Below are 22,759 nucleotides of genomic sequence, written 5' to 3' on the forward strand. Positions count from 1 at the left end.
CCCAGGAGCGCAAAAAACACGTCCACTTCACTAAGTACTACTCTGTTCAGGGTATATAAAGGAGTGTGTATATATAAACATACTACTAATGTGCATACATATGTCAACTAATTATATGCGTACATATTGTTATATGTCCTTGTATGTTGCGTGTAACACGCCAATATTAGGTCCCTCTCTTATGTCAGTATATTGTACATACATATGTGTAAAGATTAAACGATGTATGTATGTAATACACACATATACATATCCACTTGCACATTTTTATGTTATGTGTGTACAGAGGGCGTATATAACGGTTTTAGCAAACCTATAACCTTTGACAGGTTTATCGTCTTATCTTGACTTTTTCTAAAAACTATGATTATCTACAGTATATTAATTAGTAAAGTCTTGCAATGTTTATTAAAAGAAGATTTTTTTATATACCATATGTACATAGGCGGTATTGTTTATATAATTTTCACTTATCACATTTTGAGAGCCATATATGTATGTATATGTACTTATGTAGCATGTCTTATATGTATATATATACTTATGTATGTATATATAAATTACGTGTCACGTTTTGTCTGGGATAAATTCTCATACTACTGAAGCGATTTTAGTAAAATTTAGCACATTGTGTTCAGTTTTTTTCAGCTTAAAAGATAGGACAGTTTACATCTCAATTATGTTAAAAGTTAAAACAGCTCATAAATAAAATATATATTTGTTAGATGTATGATATGTAGGTATGTGCTCAAAATTAAAAAAAAAATAATTATCATTTTGAGTAAAATGCCAAATGGAAAATTCATTATATTTTCCATTGACAATATTTGTACCAATTATTTTCCAAATTAAACCTTAAGTACAATCACTTGCATTCTTATACCGGCAATAACGTCTTCGCCTTTATTCGTAAATAATATTATACATACACTTGCCAGAAAAATTATCCGTACACTGAATGGCGGCAGAAGGAGTAGGCAAACTCGTTTTTATAGATACAATAACGGATCAATTCGGCTATTTAAATATTTTAAAAAATAATTTGAAGGAAAGTGCTCAGCAGTTGGGGCTTGGTGATGATTTTTGGTTCCAACAGGATAATGATCCAAAGCACACGGCGCACAATACCAGGCTTTGGTTGCTTTATAACATAAAAAATCAATTGCGCTCGCCACCTCAATCTCCAGACCTCAACCCCATCGAGCATTTGTGGGATTTACTGGAGCGCAGAATCCGCCAACACACCATAACCTCCAGAGAAATGCTCAAAAATGTGATCATAAATGAATGGGCGAAAATTACAAATCATGACACATCCAAACTAGTTCATTCAATGCCACATCGACTTGCCGAGGTCCTAAAACGTAAGGGCTAACTAACTAGTAGGATATTAAATTTTTCCAAAATAATTTAATTATATTTAATTATAATCAAAATGTACGAATACTTCTTCTGCTTCATTATGTGAGCTTTTTTTGTTTTTATTCTGTGAAATTTTTTTTAAAGTGTATGTCTAAAAAAAAAACTCATGGAAAATGTAGTAAAATACACACATATACATATCCACTTGCACATTTTTATGTTATGTGTGTACAGAGGGCGTATATAACGGTTTTAGCAAACCTATAACCTTTGACAGGTTTATCGTCTTATCTTGACTTTTTCTAAAAACTATGATTATCTACAGTATATTAATTAGTAAAGTCTTGCAATGTTTATTAAAAGAAGATTTTTTTATATACCATATGTACATAGGCGGTATTGTTTATATAATTTTCACTTATCACATTTTGAGAGCCATATATGTATGTATATGTACTTATGTAGCATGTCTTATATGTATATATATACTTATGTATGTATATATAAATTACGTGTCACGTTTTGTCTGGGATAAATTCTCATACTACTGAAGCGATTTTAGTAAAATTTAGCACATTGTGTTCAGTTTTTTTCAGCTTAAAAGATAGGACAGTTTACATCTCAATTATGTTAAAAGTTAAAACAGCTCATAAATAAAATATATATTTGTTAGATGTATGATATGTAGGTATGTGCTCAAAATTAAAAAAAAAATAATTATCATTTTGAGTAAAATGCCAAATGGAAAATTCATTATATTTTCCATTGACAATATTTGTACCAATTATTTTCCAAATTAAACCTTAAGTACAATCACTTGCATTCTTATACCGGCAATAACGTCTTCGCCTTTATTCGTAAATAATATTATACATACACTTGCCAGAAAAATTATCCGTACACTGAATGGCGGCAGAAGGAGTAGGCAAACTCGTTTTTATAGATACAATAACGGATCAATTCGGCTATTTAAATATTTTAAAAAATAATTTGAAGGAAAGTGCTCAGCAGTTGGGGCTTGGTGATGATTTTTGGTTCCAACAGGATAATGATCCAAAGCACACGGCGCACAATACCAGGCTTTGGTTGCTTTATAACATAAAAAATCAATTGCGCTCGCCACCTCAATCTCCAGACCTCAACCCCATCGAGCATTTGTGGGATTTACTGGAGCGCAGAATCCGCCAACACACCATAACCTCCAGAGAAATGCTCAAAAATGTGATCATAAATGAATAGGCGAAAATTACAAATCATGACACATCCAAACTAGTTCATTCAATGCCACATCGACTTGCCGAGGTCCTAAAACGTAAGGGCTAACTAACTAGTAGGATATTAAATTTTTCCAAAATAATTTAATTATATTTAATTATAATCAAAATGTACGAATACTTCTTCTGCTTCATTATGTGAGCTTTTTTTGTTTTTATTCTGTGAAATTTTTTTTAAAGTGTATGTCTAAAAAAAAACTCATGGAAAATGTAGTAAAAATACTGAATAAAACTTTTGGATACGAGGTGTACGAATAATTTTTCTGGCGAGTGTACATATGTATATAATTTCACTGCATTGAATAGTTTATTATAATAGAGTTTAATGTGTACATAGCCACAGTAACGCGTGGCCGGATAACTAGAATAATATATAATATTCTATTACTTGCGTATTCTTGTAAACTTGTGATACTCACATTTTAATGACAGCTGTGGTACTTATTATTATCAAATATTATTTTCAAAAACATTTAATATTCTCGTTTTCTTTTCTATTGTTTTAAATTTTATTTGGGATCTTGTTTGGCGATTACAAATCAAAATCGCTGCCCTTTCACTTAGCTGCAATTGAAGTCTGCTGTATGTAAATTATGAAAAACGCCCCGAAAAATACAACACTGAAAATTATGTAAAGAAACTGTGCACAAATTCAATAAATAAACAAAACTACCCACTCAAAAACAACAAAAACAAACAACTTTGAACCATTAATTTGGTGGTTTGACAGAGCTGTTTTCATTTGCACACAAATTTTGAAAAGGCAAGATGAAATGCCAATGTTTTATGTTTTGTTATATTCAAATATAATAATATTCAGAACATAAATTTTAACAGAACACGGAAAATGTAATAGTAATTAAATACATACATATATATGGTTAACATTTTAATGATAATTTTTAGCGTATGTAAATATCAATCATCATATTTAAAACAATAAAAAAAGAGACGAGAGTGGCAATTGGGTTCGGAGTGAAGAGGAAAATGCAATTTGTTTTGCAAACCACTTAGAAAAGGTATTTTAGCCTAACTGCCAAAAAAAAAAACGACTTTGAGCTACCAATTTTGCCCGTTGCCGCTAACCAGTCGCTCTTGTTTACTAAGTCCTCAGCTTTTAAAATTAAAAGAGTCATGAAAGAGCTGAGTTTAAAAAAGTCGTCAGGACACGAAAATAAACTTCAGAAGTGCTAATGGAGCTAAAAAATATTGTTGTAATAGTGCTATCCTTGCTTTTTATTGCAATTTTCAGTTTCGGATACTATGGAAAAAGTCGCAGATTATCATGATAGATTAACCCAAAAAATATTTCTTTCTCCTCTTGTCTCCTTTCTTCCATGAAAATAATACAGTTCCAATGCACCAATTCCGGTTTCGTTCAAAACATGGCACAGTAGAGCAAGCAAATAGAACTAACAAAACCAGAAAGGCATATGAGTACATAGTACTGTTCAGCAATATTATTAATTTAAATCAGGCATTCGATAAGGTGTAGCATGAAGGCTTTGGAATCAAAACAATACCACTTTTCAAATTACATAAAACACTGGAGTCTTATTTAAAAAATAGCAAATTATCAGTTAAACTAGCTCTGGGCAGTGTGCTAGGCCCAAATCTATGTGACTGATATATGGCAGATATTCCTATAGCTAAAAATGTACTGATATCCACCCTGGCGGATGACTAAGCCACATGCCGTAATAAAGGTCCATCAGCGTTAAAAGTTTTAGAGGAGTCATTAACTTTTGTCAAAGAGTGGTTAGCCAACTGACGAATAAATGTAAATGAGCAAAAGCATGTTATATTCACACTAAGCCCACAAATGTGTCAGATTATTAAAATGAATAACATTTAAGTACTAACTAAATAACTAGCTTGAAATTAACAGCGCCACATTTAAACTAGCTTTTAAAAAAAAATTCGAAACTTAGCTTTGACAACAAAGTTCTTTTGTACAACGCGGTCATAGAGCCGGTGGATGTATGGTATTCAATTGTGGAGTACGACCTTTGCAATCAACTTTGACATAATACAGAGAGAGAGCAGCTTTAGCTTTTTAGACGATTTGGGTCAACTTATTTCAGACCATTTTGTTTTGTTATGTAACGAGAAAGTCGCAGAGGTATTAGTGAAAAACACATAAGTTTTACAGTTTAAGGTTTGGAGGTATAAACTCTTCCATTTACAATGAGACCATACTTTTCGATTATTATCGAAGTTGGGTTTCCTTTTAATTTGAACTTCGTATATGATAAACTAAGAATTCTCATTTTAATTTATTGAGAGATTTATTAGAACCAGGTTGCTCAGCTCAAGCTTAAGCCATATTATTACTACCTTGCTCTAAGAAAGATAACTAACTTTAAGCTAATTATTTTACATTTAAATTTATTACGAGAAAATTATTGATAATGTTATTGGGCTAAATAAACTTCAAGTATGAAGAAAATAACCCAGGTATTTTTATGTTTAGTTAAAAAAAATATATTACAAAATATAACAAGTCTAACAATACTTCTACAATATGCATAGAAAACAATAAGGCTGGCTAACATCACCGGATCATTGCACAAATCAATCAGTACGTTTACGAGTAATGTTCAGAAATAGGGAATAATATAAATGAAATTTATAGATGTGTGTATGTATTTGGAAAAGCATGAAAAAATTGATTGCTTTCTATCTAATATTTTAGTTGTGATTTAAGTTGAACATCCCAGACGTGTAAAAACAATAATCTCGGGTGTGTCCCAATCGTGTTGCATTCTCAGTTCGCACAATTGAAAGTACTTAATTAACAAAACAGGTTAAATTTAAGCGTCGGGAACACGGAATTTATATTTTTTGCGTAAAAAAATAAATATCTATATATTTTTTGATACAGCATATAATATTTGTGACAGCATATAATATTTGTCAGGAAAATAGATAGATCATAACTACAAATTCCTGACCAAAATATATTAGTTTGAAAAAGAATTTTGGGACTAAAAAAATTGCACTTAAACTGTAATATGGTCATACTCGCAATATTTGATAACAAAGCAGTTTTGCGCTCGAAAGCTTATTGTATATAAAGACAAAATCTCCCAAGTGTACCATATTTTTCCGATGGTCTAATTCATAATCAGGGGTGCTGTAGAATCTGATAGTTGTCGGAATCAGAATATAAACCGATAAAAAAATGTAGTAGGTGTCATGAATTCAGATATTATTGGTTTGACGTTCGAAACAGAAATTGCATCGGTTTTGGGTGTCACGGAAACCAATTTGATCGGTTTTGTTATCAGAAACAAAGCAAGAGGATTTTTGCTGACAGATTTGAAATGTAAGTTAAGAAAATAATTTATATTATTGTTTCGATTTAATTTATCGTTATTTCTATAGCGGAAAACATAAGAATAAAACAAAAAATGTCATAATTATCGAGTTTATGGAAAAAATCAAGAAATTTTAAGAGAATTTATGAAACGTAGCAACGTAATTTAACTCCCAAATAGGTTTAATGTGCATATCTCCTAAGCCGCTAATGCTATAATAACAAAATTCACTGGAAGCAAATGTTTTTAGAACCTCTACCTACAGTGTGAAAATAGTTGAAATCGGGTGGCAACTCCGCCCACTCCCCATATAACGGTACTGTTAAAAACTTCAAAAGCGCGATAAATCAAGCACTAAACACGCCAGAGACATTAAATTTTATCTCTGGGATGGTATGAGATGACTTTATAGGAATCGCGTTCAAAATTAGACAGTGGGCGTGGCACAGCCCACTTTTAGGTGAAAACCCATATCTTGGGATCTGCTAAACCGATTTCAACCAAATTCGGTTCATAGCGTTCTTTTCATATTTCTATGTTATATTGCGAAAATGGGCGTAATCGGAATACAACCAGGCCTATTTCCCATATAACACTATTTTCAACTCCATCTGATTCTTTCAATTTCCACTACGCATATCAAGCAACAATGATTATATCGAGGTAAAACTTTGCGTGAATAATACGTTTAATGTATGCCACCTTGTGACCAAAAATTGCCTAAATCGAACCAAAACTGTTCAAGCCCCTAAGTACTAAATATGTGGCCCCAGCCCTAGCGGAACTCATTGTATACTTTAGTATACTTCATTCAGGATTTCAAATTTATAAAAAGCTTCTTAATTTATACATTTGCAAATTTTGTCACATTAGTAAACAGCTGATTCGAATATTGGTTTTGCATATGTTCGAAAAGGCGCAAATCCAGTCAGATTCTGTGACACCATTCAAAATCAGAATGCAATTCTGACAACTACGCAAATCTGTTTTGGATTCCACAACACCCCTGAATATCATAGAGCATTAATAATGACAAACAATTTCCTGCAGGGTTGTCTCGACAACGACAGAGCGTAAGCGTACGTATGAAGTTAGCTTACACAATTATGCTATTAAATGCCGACCACTGTTCTAAACGATAAAAAAAACAGTTTAGAATCCAAACGATATAAAAAAACAAGTGAGGAAAGGCTAAGTCCGAACATTTCATACCCTTGCAACTTGCCTGGACCAAAGTCAGGGAAATACCTTCAGGTGCGAAACATCAACCAGAGGATTGGAATTCAAGCAATTTTAAAAATATATAACTCATATACTGAGCAACGTATTCGGCATAAGGATTGTTAGAATAACGAAAATCATTATATGTAACATAGTATATAGGAGTCGAGGTAGTTGTGGACCAATTTTAGGTATATATTTACATTCAATTAATTTTGCTAAGATATCTTACATATTGACCGATAATACGGTTTATATCCAACCGGAAGTTTGAAAATCTTGTATTAGGTATATTAGGATTTTATCTATACACTCTACATACTATTACACTGGGAAACAGTAGTTTTGTTTTATGAAGTTTGTTGCCCGATTCTGTATGATTTTGCCACGCTGATTCCAAATCTTCTAGTTTTTTCTCTAGCAGCTCTAGTTTTCTAAATATGAATATATTACATTTTTAGCCAAAAATACCACAATTTTAGATTTAAAAAATATATTAGTCTTACTTAATATGAAAAAAATTTTCTTGTATGAGTAGAAACATCAGTCTTGTTTTGAATACTCTAGCAGTAATCAGCCATTCCAACGATCCTCGTATCGCTCTTCCATAGTGCGAATATCCTGATGAAAGCGTTCTCCTTGTTGTTCGCTTAAGTCGCCTAAATTTTCTGGGAAGCGGTTTAAATGGCTCAATGAGTTGAATGTAGTCTGGAGGCTTTATTTCCTAAGATATTTTGCACAACCCAATTAAATTCAATCCCTGTAGATACAATCAGTAAAATGTTGGTCCTTTAATACTTCACTGATTTGAGGGCCGTCAAAACTACCAGCTTAATTTTTTCTGTGCTCAATTTCGGAAATATTTTGCTGATATATTTAAAACATTTCCCATCCATGTTTAGAGCTTTTACAAACTGTTTTATCAGACCTAACTCTATATGAAGAGGGGGTAATGTAATGCGGTATCAGGCTACTAGAAGTTTATTCATCAAATTCATACTACCCGATACTAAATTCATTCACAAAGGCCAAACTTTTTTAGTCTAGTGTTCTGTCTTGGCTCTGCTATCCCTTAAGCACATGAAACAAGGCTATGTGGTATATTCTCATTGTTGACCCAAAATAAAATTTACCATTTTAAGATCGACGCGTATCAGCCAGTTATATTCTATGTATTTTATTTCCAAAGTAGTTAAAAAAGGCATTTTTTTAGAATTAGACGCATTTAAACGTCATTTTCTAAACATATAGGTATATATATATAAACTACAAACAGCACAAAAACTATTCGGATCATTTAAACAAGTTCTTCTTAAGTAGACATAGCGGTTTATTTATGAAATTAGTAATTTTTTGCAATAAAAATTATTTCAAGTAAGCCAAGTGACGATATTTCAAGAAGTAATTAATTAATTTTGTTTACCAGTGTTAATAACAGACAAAGATAATCCTGAGTTTTATTAAGGTACCTCACATACCATCACCAATGTATGTGGGATAATGTCAACTGGAAATTTGTTTTGAAATCCTGATGTTAGTTATATGGCTGCTAGGGCAAGTGTTTACCCGATTTTATTAATTTTATGCACAAAGACACATTGTTATTAGAAAAATACTCTATTTCAATTTCATTAAGATAACTTACATATTCGCCGATATATTAAGTATAAAGTCAGCCGGAAGCTCGAAAAGCTTTCTATTAGGAATATGGGGGCTAAGGGAAATATTGACCTAATTCAACCCATTTTTGATATGAAAAAAAGTGACTTAAAGCAATTGAGAAGTTTAATTGAATTTGTTTAAAAAATTTGTTTGTATTTTTCACAAATATGTTTTTTCTAAAAATTAGTAATATCAAATGAAAGAGAACATTTTCACTCATAATCGTACTGCAAATAAGCGAAATCGATTCGAATTTCGAAAAATCAATAAAGTTGTAATTTTTATTTATCGATTAGAACCATAAAACGTTTATTGTACGAGAAAAGCTATACCATCGAAAAAATGAATGTACACTTGGAGAGTTTGTCCCTATATAAATATATATACATATGTACATACGTTGATATATAGTAATCGGACAGTTCGGAGGTAAAAATTTTTTGATTACATTTATTAAGTACATTATTCCTTACATACATACAAATGTCTCTCTGCCATGCAATTATTCTATACGTACTTGGCAGCCTTGTTGTGTTACCTAACATTATAATTGATTTGTGATGAATTGCTACTAAAAAATAACTAATGGAAAATATTTTCAATAGTCAGTAGCTGTATTTAATAGCACTGTTTTTTAAATTTTGGAGTCACGATATAAATGGCAATTTCCAACGGCAATAATTATTAGGTTCTTTGTTGGAATCAAGTTCTATATACTCATATGTGTATTGTACTTAAAGTTTTTTTTTTTTGTTATGATAATTGTTGCAATTCAATTATTTCTATAATACATACATACATGCATAAACATTAACATTAATTAGTCTTCAGAAAATGAAGTAAGGGAAAAAAGTAGCCCACAATAATCCAAGGATATAAGGATATTTAAAAATAGGCGTATTTTACTTACATATACATACATATGTACACACCTATATGTATACATTTATGAGAGCTACGGAGATAATATCTTTTTTCCTTACTTGATTATTAGAACTTAAAAACAAGATAAATTCTGAATTCCTTTCTAAATCATTTATTAATAATAATGAAATCACATGCCTGATTAAGAATATGCACGTTTGTAAGTTTTTCTTTTTAATTCATGGAATTTTTTAAAGCGAATTATATTGATTAGCAAAGTACATATGTATGTATTTATTATGAATGAGCATTTCCGAGAACCTTCCTACCGATTTATCCGTTTTTTACTGTTATGTCTTTAATTGCGGGTAAACACGAAAAATTATGTTATTTTCCTCAGATTTCACATGCTTCAAATTAAAATTTTATTCGCGATATTTAACTGGATTTGGTACATATAATTCTTAATTATATCCGATATTTATTGTGCTTATGTTGACTCTTACATTTCATAACCCCTGACATTAAAAAATTATAAGTTTTAAAACTTTTTGCCATAAAAAATATTTACTAAATGATAAATACATATGTATATAAAAATACATACCTCAGCTTGTGTTGTCGTCTGTACAGGGTTGGGATAAACAGTACCAATTACGGCTACTAAGGTGACTAAAACTATAAATACTGAACACTGTTGGCAGGATCGCATTTTGTAGGAAATTCCGTCGATTGTCGAACACTTCGCTGTACTTCGTCTCCTTGAGTTACAATACAACATAATTCAATTATATACGCTGTTTGCAACCGAGTATTTTAGACCCCTCGTAGATTTAATAAGTTTTCAGTTAAACAATTCGATTAATCTAAAAAAAATGTGTAAGTATAAATATAAGTATGTATGTACAAGAGATAATAAAAAATGTAGTATTTAATAAAAATTTTAATAATTGATTTATTAAACTCTAAGAAATCTATACTTAAAACTGTAAGTAATTTCCAAATAATTGTCAACATGTCACCCAGAGAAAGGAAATAATAACATACATATCTTGCGAATGCTCTAGCTCATAATTCAATATCTTATTTTGCATATATGTATATACATATGTTACATATGCATACATACATATGTTACATATGCATACATACATATTGGTCGGGACATTTTTTTTAAGGAAACTTGTTAATGATGTTTTAACTACGAGTATTGCTGTCAAAAATTGATGTGATAGTGTTGTTGCATAAATGCGTTGCTTGTAAAAATAGTGTAACAAGCTCAGATTCACGAATACATATGAACGCGGTAGGCTTATTTAAGCAGGAGCTAACAGATAGAGTTGTGTTTATCCTATTTTGTTTACAAAGTAACTTTTAAAAGTGAATCTCTACTTGCCCAAATTAGCTTGCTGAATCGTATTTAAGAAGTACTGTAACTCTATTTACACTGTAAAAGTCACTTGCTTTCCATTTAAAGTTTTCCTAATTGTATTGCGAGTTTATTTTGTGTTTTAAAGCAGTATTTTGAAAGTGGAGTATAAACCACGATATAAAATTTCGATATGTAGATTTAGGTAGACTTATTATCTTAATCAGTCTCAGTCTTATGGCAAACCACAAATCGTTTGCCACCACTTTGAAGAAAAAATATTCAAACTATCAAACTGCAAATAAGTTTGCAAAAAGATTTGCATTTCGAAAGTTTAGCTCACATTATGCTAGTTTCCTTTTCTTATTAATTAGAAAAGAGAAAAATTACTTGTCCATACCATTAAATGAGTTAAAAGGCAACATATTTTACTTATCTAAATGCAATTTAAGATTTCTTGGTTGTTTTAAATGATATTTGGATTATTGTTGTCCCTATCTGGAGGAGAACAACACTTTTACTTACTATTAAATGAAATAGTTGCATAGCAAAGTTAATTTTTATACCCTGAACCGGGTATATTAAGTTTATCACGAAGTTCCCTAACACCCAGAAGAAAACGTCGGAGACCCTAAGAAATATATATGTCGCTGTTATCAAAATAATAAAAGTGCTGTTGCATAAATATTGAAATTATATTTTTTATTTTTTTGTGTTCTTTTTTTTAGTAATTTGTTTAAATATTAGTGCAAATTATGATGTCGCTTAAGGTTTGCCTTTGACTTTTATCTGTGCTTGATAATTACCGATTTTCACAAATAAGTTTTGTTTTTGGCTTCTCAAAATAATAGGAGCGTTAATTTGAAATCAACAGGGAAAGAAAAGTGAATTTGGATGATACGACATAAACTTCAATCAACGATCAAAAAATGTAGTTAGGTCGGTTTCAATTCTCATTCCGGCAACTATCAGATTCTACAAAACCCCTGATTAAATGCATTCTAAGTAAGAAAAATTGATACCCTTCACAAATAAAATAGTTTTTCATTAGTTCGAAACAGAAATTGTAACGACTTTGAGTATTACGAAAACCAATTTTATCGGTTTTGTTATCAGAAACAAAGCAAGTGGATAGTCGCTGACAGATTTGAAATGTATGTTAAGAAATTCTTTTTTAATATTGTTACGAGTTTATGGAAAAAATCCAGATATTTTAAGAGGATTTACAAAACGTAATAAATACCCAAATGTGCATCAAGTAGATTACTGTGATATTTTAATATCTTCCTTTTAATTTTTTCGTTGCTTTTTTTTCAATAAAATAAGAGCGAAACTCGTTATAAACTTTAGTAGACTTTATTCAGTATTTCAAATTTATCAAACGATTCCAAATTTATTAATTTGCAAGTTTTGTCACAATAGTAAGCAGCTGATCTGAATATTAGTTTTGCATATGTTCGAAAAGACGAAAAACCAACCCAAAAAATCAGAATTTGTTTGCAATTCTGATAACTACGCAAATTTGTTTTAGATTCCACAACACCCCTGAATGTGTCAATCCATATCGTTTAAAAAAAGGCCCCCAACTTATGTTAATGATATTAGAAATATTTCCTCATAAAAATATTTTAATGCAAATTGGTTATTCAGCGATGTTATTGAATTGGTAATGAATTGAATTACTTGGAATTATCCAGTCTAAGGGGCGTGTTTAATCTTGAATTATTGCCAAGGATTTTAAATATAGGTTATTATTTACATACACTATAATATATAATTCCAACTTGAATTAAAAATTTATTCCCCAATGGATATATTACAATACATGTATGTTTGATTTTCAATAAAGAAAGGATCATTGGTGAGACCATCTTGGATAATTTCCTTATTTCCAACTCTCTTTTAACTTGCTACCTAATGTTGCGTATAAACTCGAAAAAGTGCTGAATATCATTTTAAAAATTATCAATTAGTGCTGACTTTCCAGAAACGAGAACATATTACAGTGAAACCTTGATATAACGAACCTCAATATAACAAATTCCTTGATATAACGAATTTTTCAAAACCCCCTAGCATTGCCCATAAGAGCTCATGTTAAATATACCTTTTACGGGGTATTACGAATATTTTGTTTTTTCAACCTCACGATAACGAATTTTTAGACTCAGAAAAATATAGATCGAAACTATTTTTGACCTTTACTCTGCGAATTTTTTGATCCACAACCTTCATATAACGAATGACTCCTTTTCTCGTCAGCTGTTTGACTGTAGTCAAAAACATCCCCCCCTTAGTTAATCGCTTTTTGACTATAATTTGCTCACTCCCTTCACTAGCTGGCAAAAGCTGATGATTTGATTGGCTCGCAGCTACTTGTGACTTTTCCAAGAAGCTGAGGATGCAAAGCTCAAATTTTCAATTCCTCTTTCGCTGCAACTTCGATCACTACCTACAATCTTCCGTAAAACAGTTTTTTTAAAAACTAATTGTAAACTGAACGAAAAATAATTAAGTTTGTAGACGAAAATACTTTAGTAAAAAAATTAGAGATTGCCATTCCAACAAGTACATTAGCTACAATTTTGAAATTAAAAGGAAGATTTGCTGAAGAAAGCGGGATATACGGACGTGGAAGAATGTGTTTTGAAGTGGCTCAAACAATGTCGAGACAAAAATGTACCAATTGGAGGCCCTAATCTTCAAGAAAAAGCTCAGCAATTTGCAGTAGAATTGGAACATTTCGTGCCAGTAATGGGTGGCTCAAAAACTTTAAAAGAAGAAATGAGATTATTTTTCGAAAAATATGTGGTGAAAATGCGGAAGTGAATGAACAAGTATGTGACGACTGGAAATAAAAACTTTTATTTCAGACTGAGGGCTATGACCCTGAAGATATTTATAACATCGATGAAACCGCACTTTTCTATAAGTGTTTGCTATACAAAACCCTTTCATTTAAAGGCGACAAATGCCATGGTGGGAAAAACAGCAAAATTCAGTTAACAGTGTTGCTAAGATCTAATTGCACCGGAACACACAAGCTTAAACCTCTTGTACAATAATTGGTAAATATAAAAAATCAAGTTCAATTTAACCTCAATATAACAAACCTCACTGTAACGAATAACTCGATATAACGAATATTTTCTAGTTCCTTTCAGATTCGCTATATCAAGGTTACACTGTATTTTGTAGAAAATGTGTATCCAAATGAAATCTGTGTACATTTATTATCAAATCATATGATTCATATGTTTGTATATCCTCATAATATAACTAAACAACTAATGACTAATGATATATGAAGTATAAATTACTATTAAGAATTAATAAGCTTGTTCATTTGAAGATATTGACATACGTATGTATGTATATAAGTATACCTTACAGTAAATTTTTCCACACTTGTCTCGATTTTCCCGAACTAAGTTGGATGCTTTATATTATTTTTTATATGCTCTGTACTTTATAATGAAATATTGATTATTATAACCCGACATATATCCTAAATGAAATTATTATTAAAAAACATTCTACAAGTATACGCACTTATACATTCACACTTTTCTGTATGGTATTTTGTGATATTTTCATGATATCGTTACGTTTAAATCTAACAATGATAAATATTCATTCAACCTTTATGGCGAACTAAAAGGTCATGTCGGCATTCTGATTCATACACAAAAATGTCTATATGTTCTGGTTTTGCAGATATAAAAGTATAAATATGGTATTACAAGTATATATATTTATATATGTGTGCGTGTTCCACAACAAAGTAACATTGCTAAATATCTCACTGTCAAGTCTTCATATTTTTGGTGTGCGCCAGTCATAAGAGGTATAGTTATTTTTGTGTCATTCGCGCTTGCACGAATCAGGCATATCAAATATTTACATATAGGGGGTTCTTTTAGAGGTATAGAATAGCCAGCAGGGATGTAAATAACATTTATGTTCAGTACTATGTGTTTTAAATTAAGCCGAAGTTATTAAAACTCACTTTCTGGGTCACAAATTTACGACATTACCGGCTTAGAGGGTACGTGAATAAGCAAAATAAAACAATACTGAAGAGATCCTTCAGGGGTCCCTTGTACCCAGAAAAATTTACAAAGTGGTGTGATTTGCATGCAGAAGGCATTATTGTTCCATATTTTTTGAAAATTAAAGATGGAAACCGGCTATTAACCGGCTATAATTTCATATGTATCGTAAGTATATATGTACATATGTATGTATAAAGCCATGCATTTTATTTATATTTATATACTTGTATATTCAACGCGAGTATATACATACGAACGCTTGTTCCATGGTTTTTTTCTACTATCAATCGTGCCTTAGCAAGCATTATCGAATCTACAAATGCATCTTCATTACAACTTCTCGTCAAATTACTATACCCATACATATCATTCATTATGTCTAATTTGGACAGTTTAAGAAAAGATTTGCTCGTAAGTTACTATTATTATTAAATATCTATGTATGTACATACATACACATCTAATTATTTGATCATTATTCGGGAAATTGGTGCCAACAATTCATTGTTGATCAAATAATCAACTAAGTTATCGAAGCATGAAAATCCCAAACAGTTTTATGGGGTAAAACCCTATACACGCCTATGTTTATATTTAACCTTTATTCTAAATACGGGCATTTACATATATATTTTGCACTGGTTTCAAGATATAACACAACCAGTTCGGTTAGTACAATAAATTATATTTGCTACTGATTTTAAACCTTTTAATATTACCAAATTCTAGGACTTTTAGCAACTTCTGGGTAATCCTATACGATTTCTAATCAAATGAAAATAAATCTACTTAGTTTTTAATGTCAGTGTATTTTTAACTCTCCACATTTACATATGTATAAATGTATGTAGGTGAAATTCCACACCACAAAAAGGTTACGACCGAATGTCTGCATACAAATTTGTTAAGAACTTTTTAAACTAAAAAACCTAATTTTTTTATAATAGAGACAACTTTCACTGCAGGCTAAACGTATACATTTGTTGCATTATTTAGAAGCAATTGTTATCGTAACAGTTGAGTTAAGTTGAAGGTCAACTATGAAGTTTAAGGCCAACCGTGGCTAGTTGGATGAGTCTGTTGCTGTGAATATATGTATGTACATGCAAGCATACATATACATAAGTATAGGTATATACATATATATTTATATATTATATAACCGTATATGATATGCATTCAGTTGTATATGAATTATACCATGTACAATATGTACATTCATCGCGTAATATATCCAACTTAATTTGGTCGTGAATATATTTTTATACACAGGTTTATACATGCTACTAAATGCACATTTCATCTAAACGAAATAGTTGGAGTATGCTTTTAATTTTAGTTTTATGAGCTCCATAGGTTATCAATTTAGGAATATGCAAACTTGATATAAAATTTCCGATGAGGGTGAAACAGTCGCCATTTTGTGCAACTTTGGAAAAAAAATGTGACGAATATATGTATTGTATATACATATACCTATATAAATGCTATGTAGCTGTGATGAATGTGTATATAAGAACATAAAAATATGTATGTATATATGTAAGCTAATTAACATGTCTTACTTACTTCTACTAGAGATACAATTAATGGAAAGTCAAATTATTTATTTTTACTGCTATGAACAGCAAGAATATGCTCATAATACGTCTTTTGAATTAATAAAATAAAAATAAAGAAAAAGTGTTGATCAAAAATCAGTTTTTAATTCAAGACGAGTCCACGAATGGTAAACAATACATTTTCGATATTTGCTAGCAGCTCATCTTTACGGTGATCCTAAGAAAGGAGAGTTTTTTTAAAAGAACTTAATAATGTTAGGCTTTTAGACTTATTACTACTGGAATTTTATCCACAAAGTTTAAGTCACACTCGGAATGTACTCGACTACAAGCACCAAATTTAATCACATCTCAAATCACATACTTGTTCTTAGTATAACTTAGTATATCCCATGTGTGAATTCTAATTCATACAAATATTTCTTAATGCTTCAAGTTCTTATCAAATATGTTTCGCAGTTTGAAAAAAATAATGTCCTTTCCTTTGATGTTGTTAAGTTGGAGACTTTTAATAACATACCCTTACTAAGGTTTGCAAAACAAAACCTATCTACTGTGGTTAGTATATATTAAAATTGATGGCTATATATAGGTATTTTTAAAAAGGAACGTTTGTCTTTGCTTACTGTCATTAGTCAACATTTTAAAAATCTTCCAATAACAGCACGAGTATGGAATAACATACTTTCATACAAATGCACGTATGTGTAGTGTATGACTCATTAGTATCCATGTTAAGTATTCTTGACTTAGTATAGTCCCATGAATTTGCGAAGATGTGAAATAATTACACATGTCTATACATCTCAAATGAGCTGTTTTCTCTGTGTACCCATGCTTACATATTTTAATATATACATATGTACATATTTTAATTGATTTGAGAACATACGCATAATTAAATATATCAATGTTACAACAACAACAACCATATTACGGCTTTCCTGAATCCTTTATTAAGAAATAATTTGTATGTTATTTTAATAAATGCAAGTCGGTCCATAAGTTTATTCTAACGCGATCTTTCTGATCGATTAAGATCATTTGATGTTGTCCTGTATGTATGTATATGCATTGGGCTAAGAATGTAACAAATTTTCATTTCAGAGTAACCATAAAAATGAACTATTAATTGTGTCAAAAAAATTCAAAAACCAAAATAAAATAGAAAATGTTCAAAATGGAAAGAGGATTTCATAGGCAATATTTATCCGTAACTCCTTCTGTTGGTGACTCGGTATATGAATTTTTACTGAACTAGGTAAGTTACCATTGTAACTAGGAGGAATCAAATTACCTTTAGATCTACCTGGTTTATAAATAGTTGACTTTTTCATTTTTATTAATGAGTGTCATTTTATAATGTCTCTTATTACCATAGATATCAAGACAAAGTTGAAGACGAGGTAGATTTGTGTCAACGATGGACGATTTTGCTCCACAAATTGTATTTGGTTAACATAAAGTCGTCAACTTAAGCTCGGAATTTCTAACAAAGTCAAGTGAATACGTCGTATATGCTAGTAACAAATATGTATAAGTTAATTCTCATAAATTATGGTGACATATTAAAATTATAATGAACTTTTTACGCCCATATTTTTCGAGTTTTTAAAGTTCGGGTTAGCTCACTCTTTATTTATTTTTTGATACGTATATATACATACAAGTATTGTACATAATATTTTTAAAAACTTATTTGGTATATTTAGTGAAACCACAAGCACAAAAACCTTGTTGAACAATTTTGAGATAAGATTACGAGAAAGGGCTAGGGAATTTATTATCTTTGGGTTTTCTTTTCGGCCAATTTCAAGGGCGAGTACTTATACAGCTTATATACAAAACATGGGAATGAATATGTAAAATGTGCACAAATTTCAAAATATTAATTCGGCTATCCCAGGTTCTTGTCTAGGCAACACTCCTGTAATTTCATACACATGTATGTATATTTGTTTAACTTATGCTTACCGCGTTATATATACATTACATTGTCAAAGGTTGTTAGATGTTTCGCTAATTGTGCACTAGTTCGATTTTTCCACGACCAAAACAAAATCAATTATAAAATTGAACGGAAAAATATGTCCAGTTATTGTATTTGAAGAAAATATTGTTGAAAGAATGCTTAGCATGTTTAGGGTATACATTCGTAGATATGTACATATTTGTAGGTAATGATATAAGATTACGCGCAACAGACGTACACATTATTTCGTCTGTATGTTTGTATATACGTATATGTTCATGTTGACAGTATGAGTTACATGAAGTTAAAGATAAGTACGATAATATTCCTTACACAATGACAATTGCTGGTAACTGGATTTGAAGTGGCAGCTTTTTCTGCCATGCAACTGAATTTAATGGGATACCTATATTTAATTCACTTTGCACATAAATAGACGCGATTCGATGAATATTCGTGTGTACTGCACGGTTTAAGCTGAGTGATCGAAATGTCGTATGTAATGAAGCTGCACTAATTTTAGGTTCAATTATTTAAGGCAATTTCTAGTGGTATATGATCATGTAAGTACCACATTTAACCACACAACTTTGTCGTTTAAGTTATGAAATGTAACACAAATTTCATTAAAAATCGAAAAACTGTTCGCTTCTTAAAACACAACCGCCCAACGATGCGAGCAAAATTGAACTGACAATATGACGTACACTACGCGGCACCAGAAGTCACCCACTGATCGGTGGACAGTTGCTGAAAAGCTACTTCGTATTCGATATGAGTGGAGAATACAAAGGTGGAGCTTTCGGTTGTTGTTTCGTTGATGACTTTGTGCTGTCAATGATCGTGTCGGTATTTGTTCCAGCTGTTTGAGCTGTACTCTCCGGTTTTTATTGTTTTTGATAAATTTTACTCCCTCGACTGAGAGTTAAATGTATTCGTATATATGCATTTACTTTGTTATGATTATTGTCCGATCTTCAGTGTTTTGCCCTTCTATTCACTAAGTATTGTTGTGTAGTGGCTGAAAGCGGCTGTTAAGTTTGCGAAAATCAAGCAAGTGTTGTTTAACTCGTTTTGCAGACACTACGTTTGTGTAAAAAAATGAGGTTGTTTTGTTTTTGGGGGGACCTTCCCCTGCTCATAGTTGGTCGATGATTAATATTTGACTTCTGGGAATTAATTGAGTTTGTCATACTCGCCAGACTCACTTGTTGTGGGTAAAGCGGTACGCACCGCTACTATAATACCCCCACACCCTCTCAAGTGCATAAATACATAAGTATGCACCTCAACACATTTAGGTACATACAAACATATGTTTGAAATATTGTACAATATGTATGTATACTAAGATTTACAGGAATAAAAACGTCGTTATGCAAATAAATAGTCATCGTATTGGAGTACAAAGTTTAAAATAAGAGTGTTCCTTAGACCCTCGAAAAGTTATATGAAAAACAAGAAAAAACATTATAATATCCTTCATAGGTGCATTACTTTTAGCAAGTATATGTATAATTAAATCTGAAAGAACGGAAAACGTTTTGCTAGTTTTATCTAGTCGCGTTGCTTGATATAAACAATCTTCCAAGCGAATTAAGTTTACTTAATAAGGAAAAAGTAGTAAGTAGTGGTGGATACCGATTTAATCAATTTTACGCATAAAATCTCATTATGGTAATAAAGACGTGTTGCCATACTTATAGACTGATTTATATGATACACATTTAGGTGACTAGAATATGTATATGTTGGGTTGGGCCGATTCGATTGTTATTGTTGTTATTATTGGCATCAAAGCACATATAGATAGCTAGATCAAATCACAACATTATGTTAAATATAAAATTCCCATATAATTGTGTAAAGATATCTCAATATAAATATTCGCAAAAATGTGTCCACTTACTTGCTTCAAAAAAATATGATTGCGGTTAGGACAAGGTCTAAACTGATTGCACTAACTTTTGACCATTACTCAATTATACACGAGAATATGTTTCCACGCAATTGTAAAAAGATAACTCACATATTGGCCGATATATTTCGTGAAGAAGCTGCTAGAAAAACGAAAATCGTTATATGTTATATATATGAGAGCTGGGGTAATTCGTAAACCGATTTTCTTCATTTTCAGCATTTAACTATGGTATTGTATTTTCAGAATTTTATGTTCTCATAATTATTAATTATTAAAATTATGATTTTATGTATTTGTGTCATCAACACATATCATTAAAAGAAAATGATGCGGTCTGTGTCTCTTTAAGAAGTTTTTTTTTTCCACCACAAAAAGCTTGGGTGAATATTGGAGAGAACACCTAGTTACCCTGCACATACATATGGATCATATGTACATATAAATAACACACTTTGGACTGTTCATACACATTTTTCGCCTATTTTATCCAATAAACGAATTTATAATTCTAATTTGTGATTTCATAGGATTAATAAAAAAGAGTTGCTACATACAGGCGAAAACCTATGTGCACATTTTACAAAACAGAAACTTGAAAAATAAGCAGACGGTGCAAATATTTAATTAGTTTGAATTTTGAACGTGCTTTGTAAGATAAATAACAACCGAATTAGCGAGCTTATATATGTATGTACATATGGTATACAAGTAATAAGTTCGCACAATATACGAGAGATGCCTTTTATATTTCAATATTAGAGAACAGAAACAAGTATTAATAATTGAAAATCGCTTTATTGCTATATTCTCCATTAAGAACACTTTTGCATGCGTTTGATTCAATTGTCGAAGCATTTTTGTCACTCTGAATGGGGTATCTCCAAAACATGTGTTCTGAACGCATCAACCGCCTCTTCAGGTGTCGAGTGCTCAAAAATGCATTTTTTTTGTCGATGTGTGAGAAGTTGCATTGCTGTGGTGAAGATTGATCCGTCTTCGGTGCTTAATTTTTCTGATTTCGTGAAAGACAATTGGTAAACAAATGGTGGTGTACCGCTCAGAATTAACTATTCTGTGTTGTTTTAGTTGTATGGTTGCGACATGTCCAGTTTTTCCAAAAAACTGGTAACCATTTGCCTAGAAGTGCTTCGTGCGCGAACAACTTTTGTTGGACTCGGCTGATCTGGACACACCTACACAGTCGACTGCTGTTTACTTTCGGACTCATACGCGTAAATCCACAAATCATCACATTTCATGATGTCATAAACGTGATTCGAAGCAAGGTTTTAGTATTTTTTTAACATTTCTCTGGACCAGTTTTTTGGAGTTTTTAATGTATTTTTCAAAGCTTTCCAGATTAGCTATATGAATCGTATGAAAGATTTTTCATGACAACATTTTGCTCAAAGTCAACTGAGATGATTCGAAAAACAAAACAGCGATAAATAACTCAGAACTTTTCGTAAATATAAAAATTGCCTCTACCATTTAGCAACTATTAACTTTATTTTGAATCCTTTTAACTATTTTTGTGAAGCGAATTACTAATTCTTATTTTTGTTTGAATAAACAACTAGTACGGAAGTTCCAAGTTCGGGTGTAACCGAACATTTTATACTCTCGCAACTTGCAAGGATCAAAACCCGGGAACTTACTTCAGGTGTTGGCAAAATTTCATATTAGAGGAAGTATTGATCCGATTCAATACATTTTTAATATAAAGACATACAATTATGGAGAGTTTCATTTATTTATTTTATTATATGAATTTTAATTATATATTTTACATATTGACCTATATTTTCGGTAAAAAGTCAACTATAGGCATTGGGGTACATATATTCAGTACCTAGGGGCTTGAACACTTTTGGCTCGATTTAGACGTTTTTATACCCTGAACAGGGTATATTAAGTTTGCCACGAAGTTTGTAACACCCAGAAGGAAACGTCGGATACCCTATAAAATGTATACATAAATGGTCAGTATGATGAGCTGAGTTGATTTAGCCATGTCCGTCTGTCTGTCTGTCCGTCGGTCCGTCTGTCTGTATATATACAAACTAGTCCCTCAGTTTTTAAGCTATCGATCTAAAACTTTGCACCTGTCCTTTTCTCACTAAGAATCTGCTCATTTGTCGGAACGGCCGATATCGGACCACTATAGCATATAGCTG

General features: G+C 31.2%; 1 protein-coding gene across 13 annotated transcripts in view; it reads right to left on the bottom strand.

The window, feature by feature from the left end:
- Positions 1–22,759, bottom strand: part of Mmp1 (Matrix metalloproteinase 1) — a 61,574-nt gene that overhangs the window by 23,612 nt on the left and 15,203 nt on the right. For 8 of the 13 annotated variants that reach the window (XM_014241140.3, XM_070108700.1, XM_070108705.1 and 5 more), the window contains exons 1-2: positions 18,995–19,402; positions 10,311–10,569 (exon numbers count right to left, since the gene is read on the bottom strand). In XM_014241140.3, coding sequence (XP_014096615.1) covers positions 10,311–10,484 — 174 coding nt within the window. In that variant the 5' untranslated portion in view covers positions 10,485–10,569; positions 18,995–19,402. Of the gene's footprint in view, positions 1–10,310; positions 10,570–18,663; positions 18,917–18,994; positions 19,404–22,759 lie in introns of those variants that run through there. The other 5 variants (XM_036372314.2, XM_070108701.1, XM_014241139.3 and 2 more) reach the window with 4 other exon arrangements.

Source organism: Bactrocera oleae, chromosome 4 (assembly GCF_042242935.1).
Source record: "Bactrocera oleae isolate idBacOlea1 chromosome 4, idBacOlea1, whole genome shotgun sequence".
Classification (NCBI taxonomy): domain Eukaryota; kingdom Metazoa; phylum Arthropoda; class Insecta; order Diptera; family Tephritidae; genus Bactrocera; species Bactrocera oleae.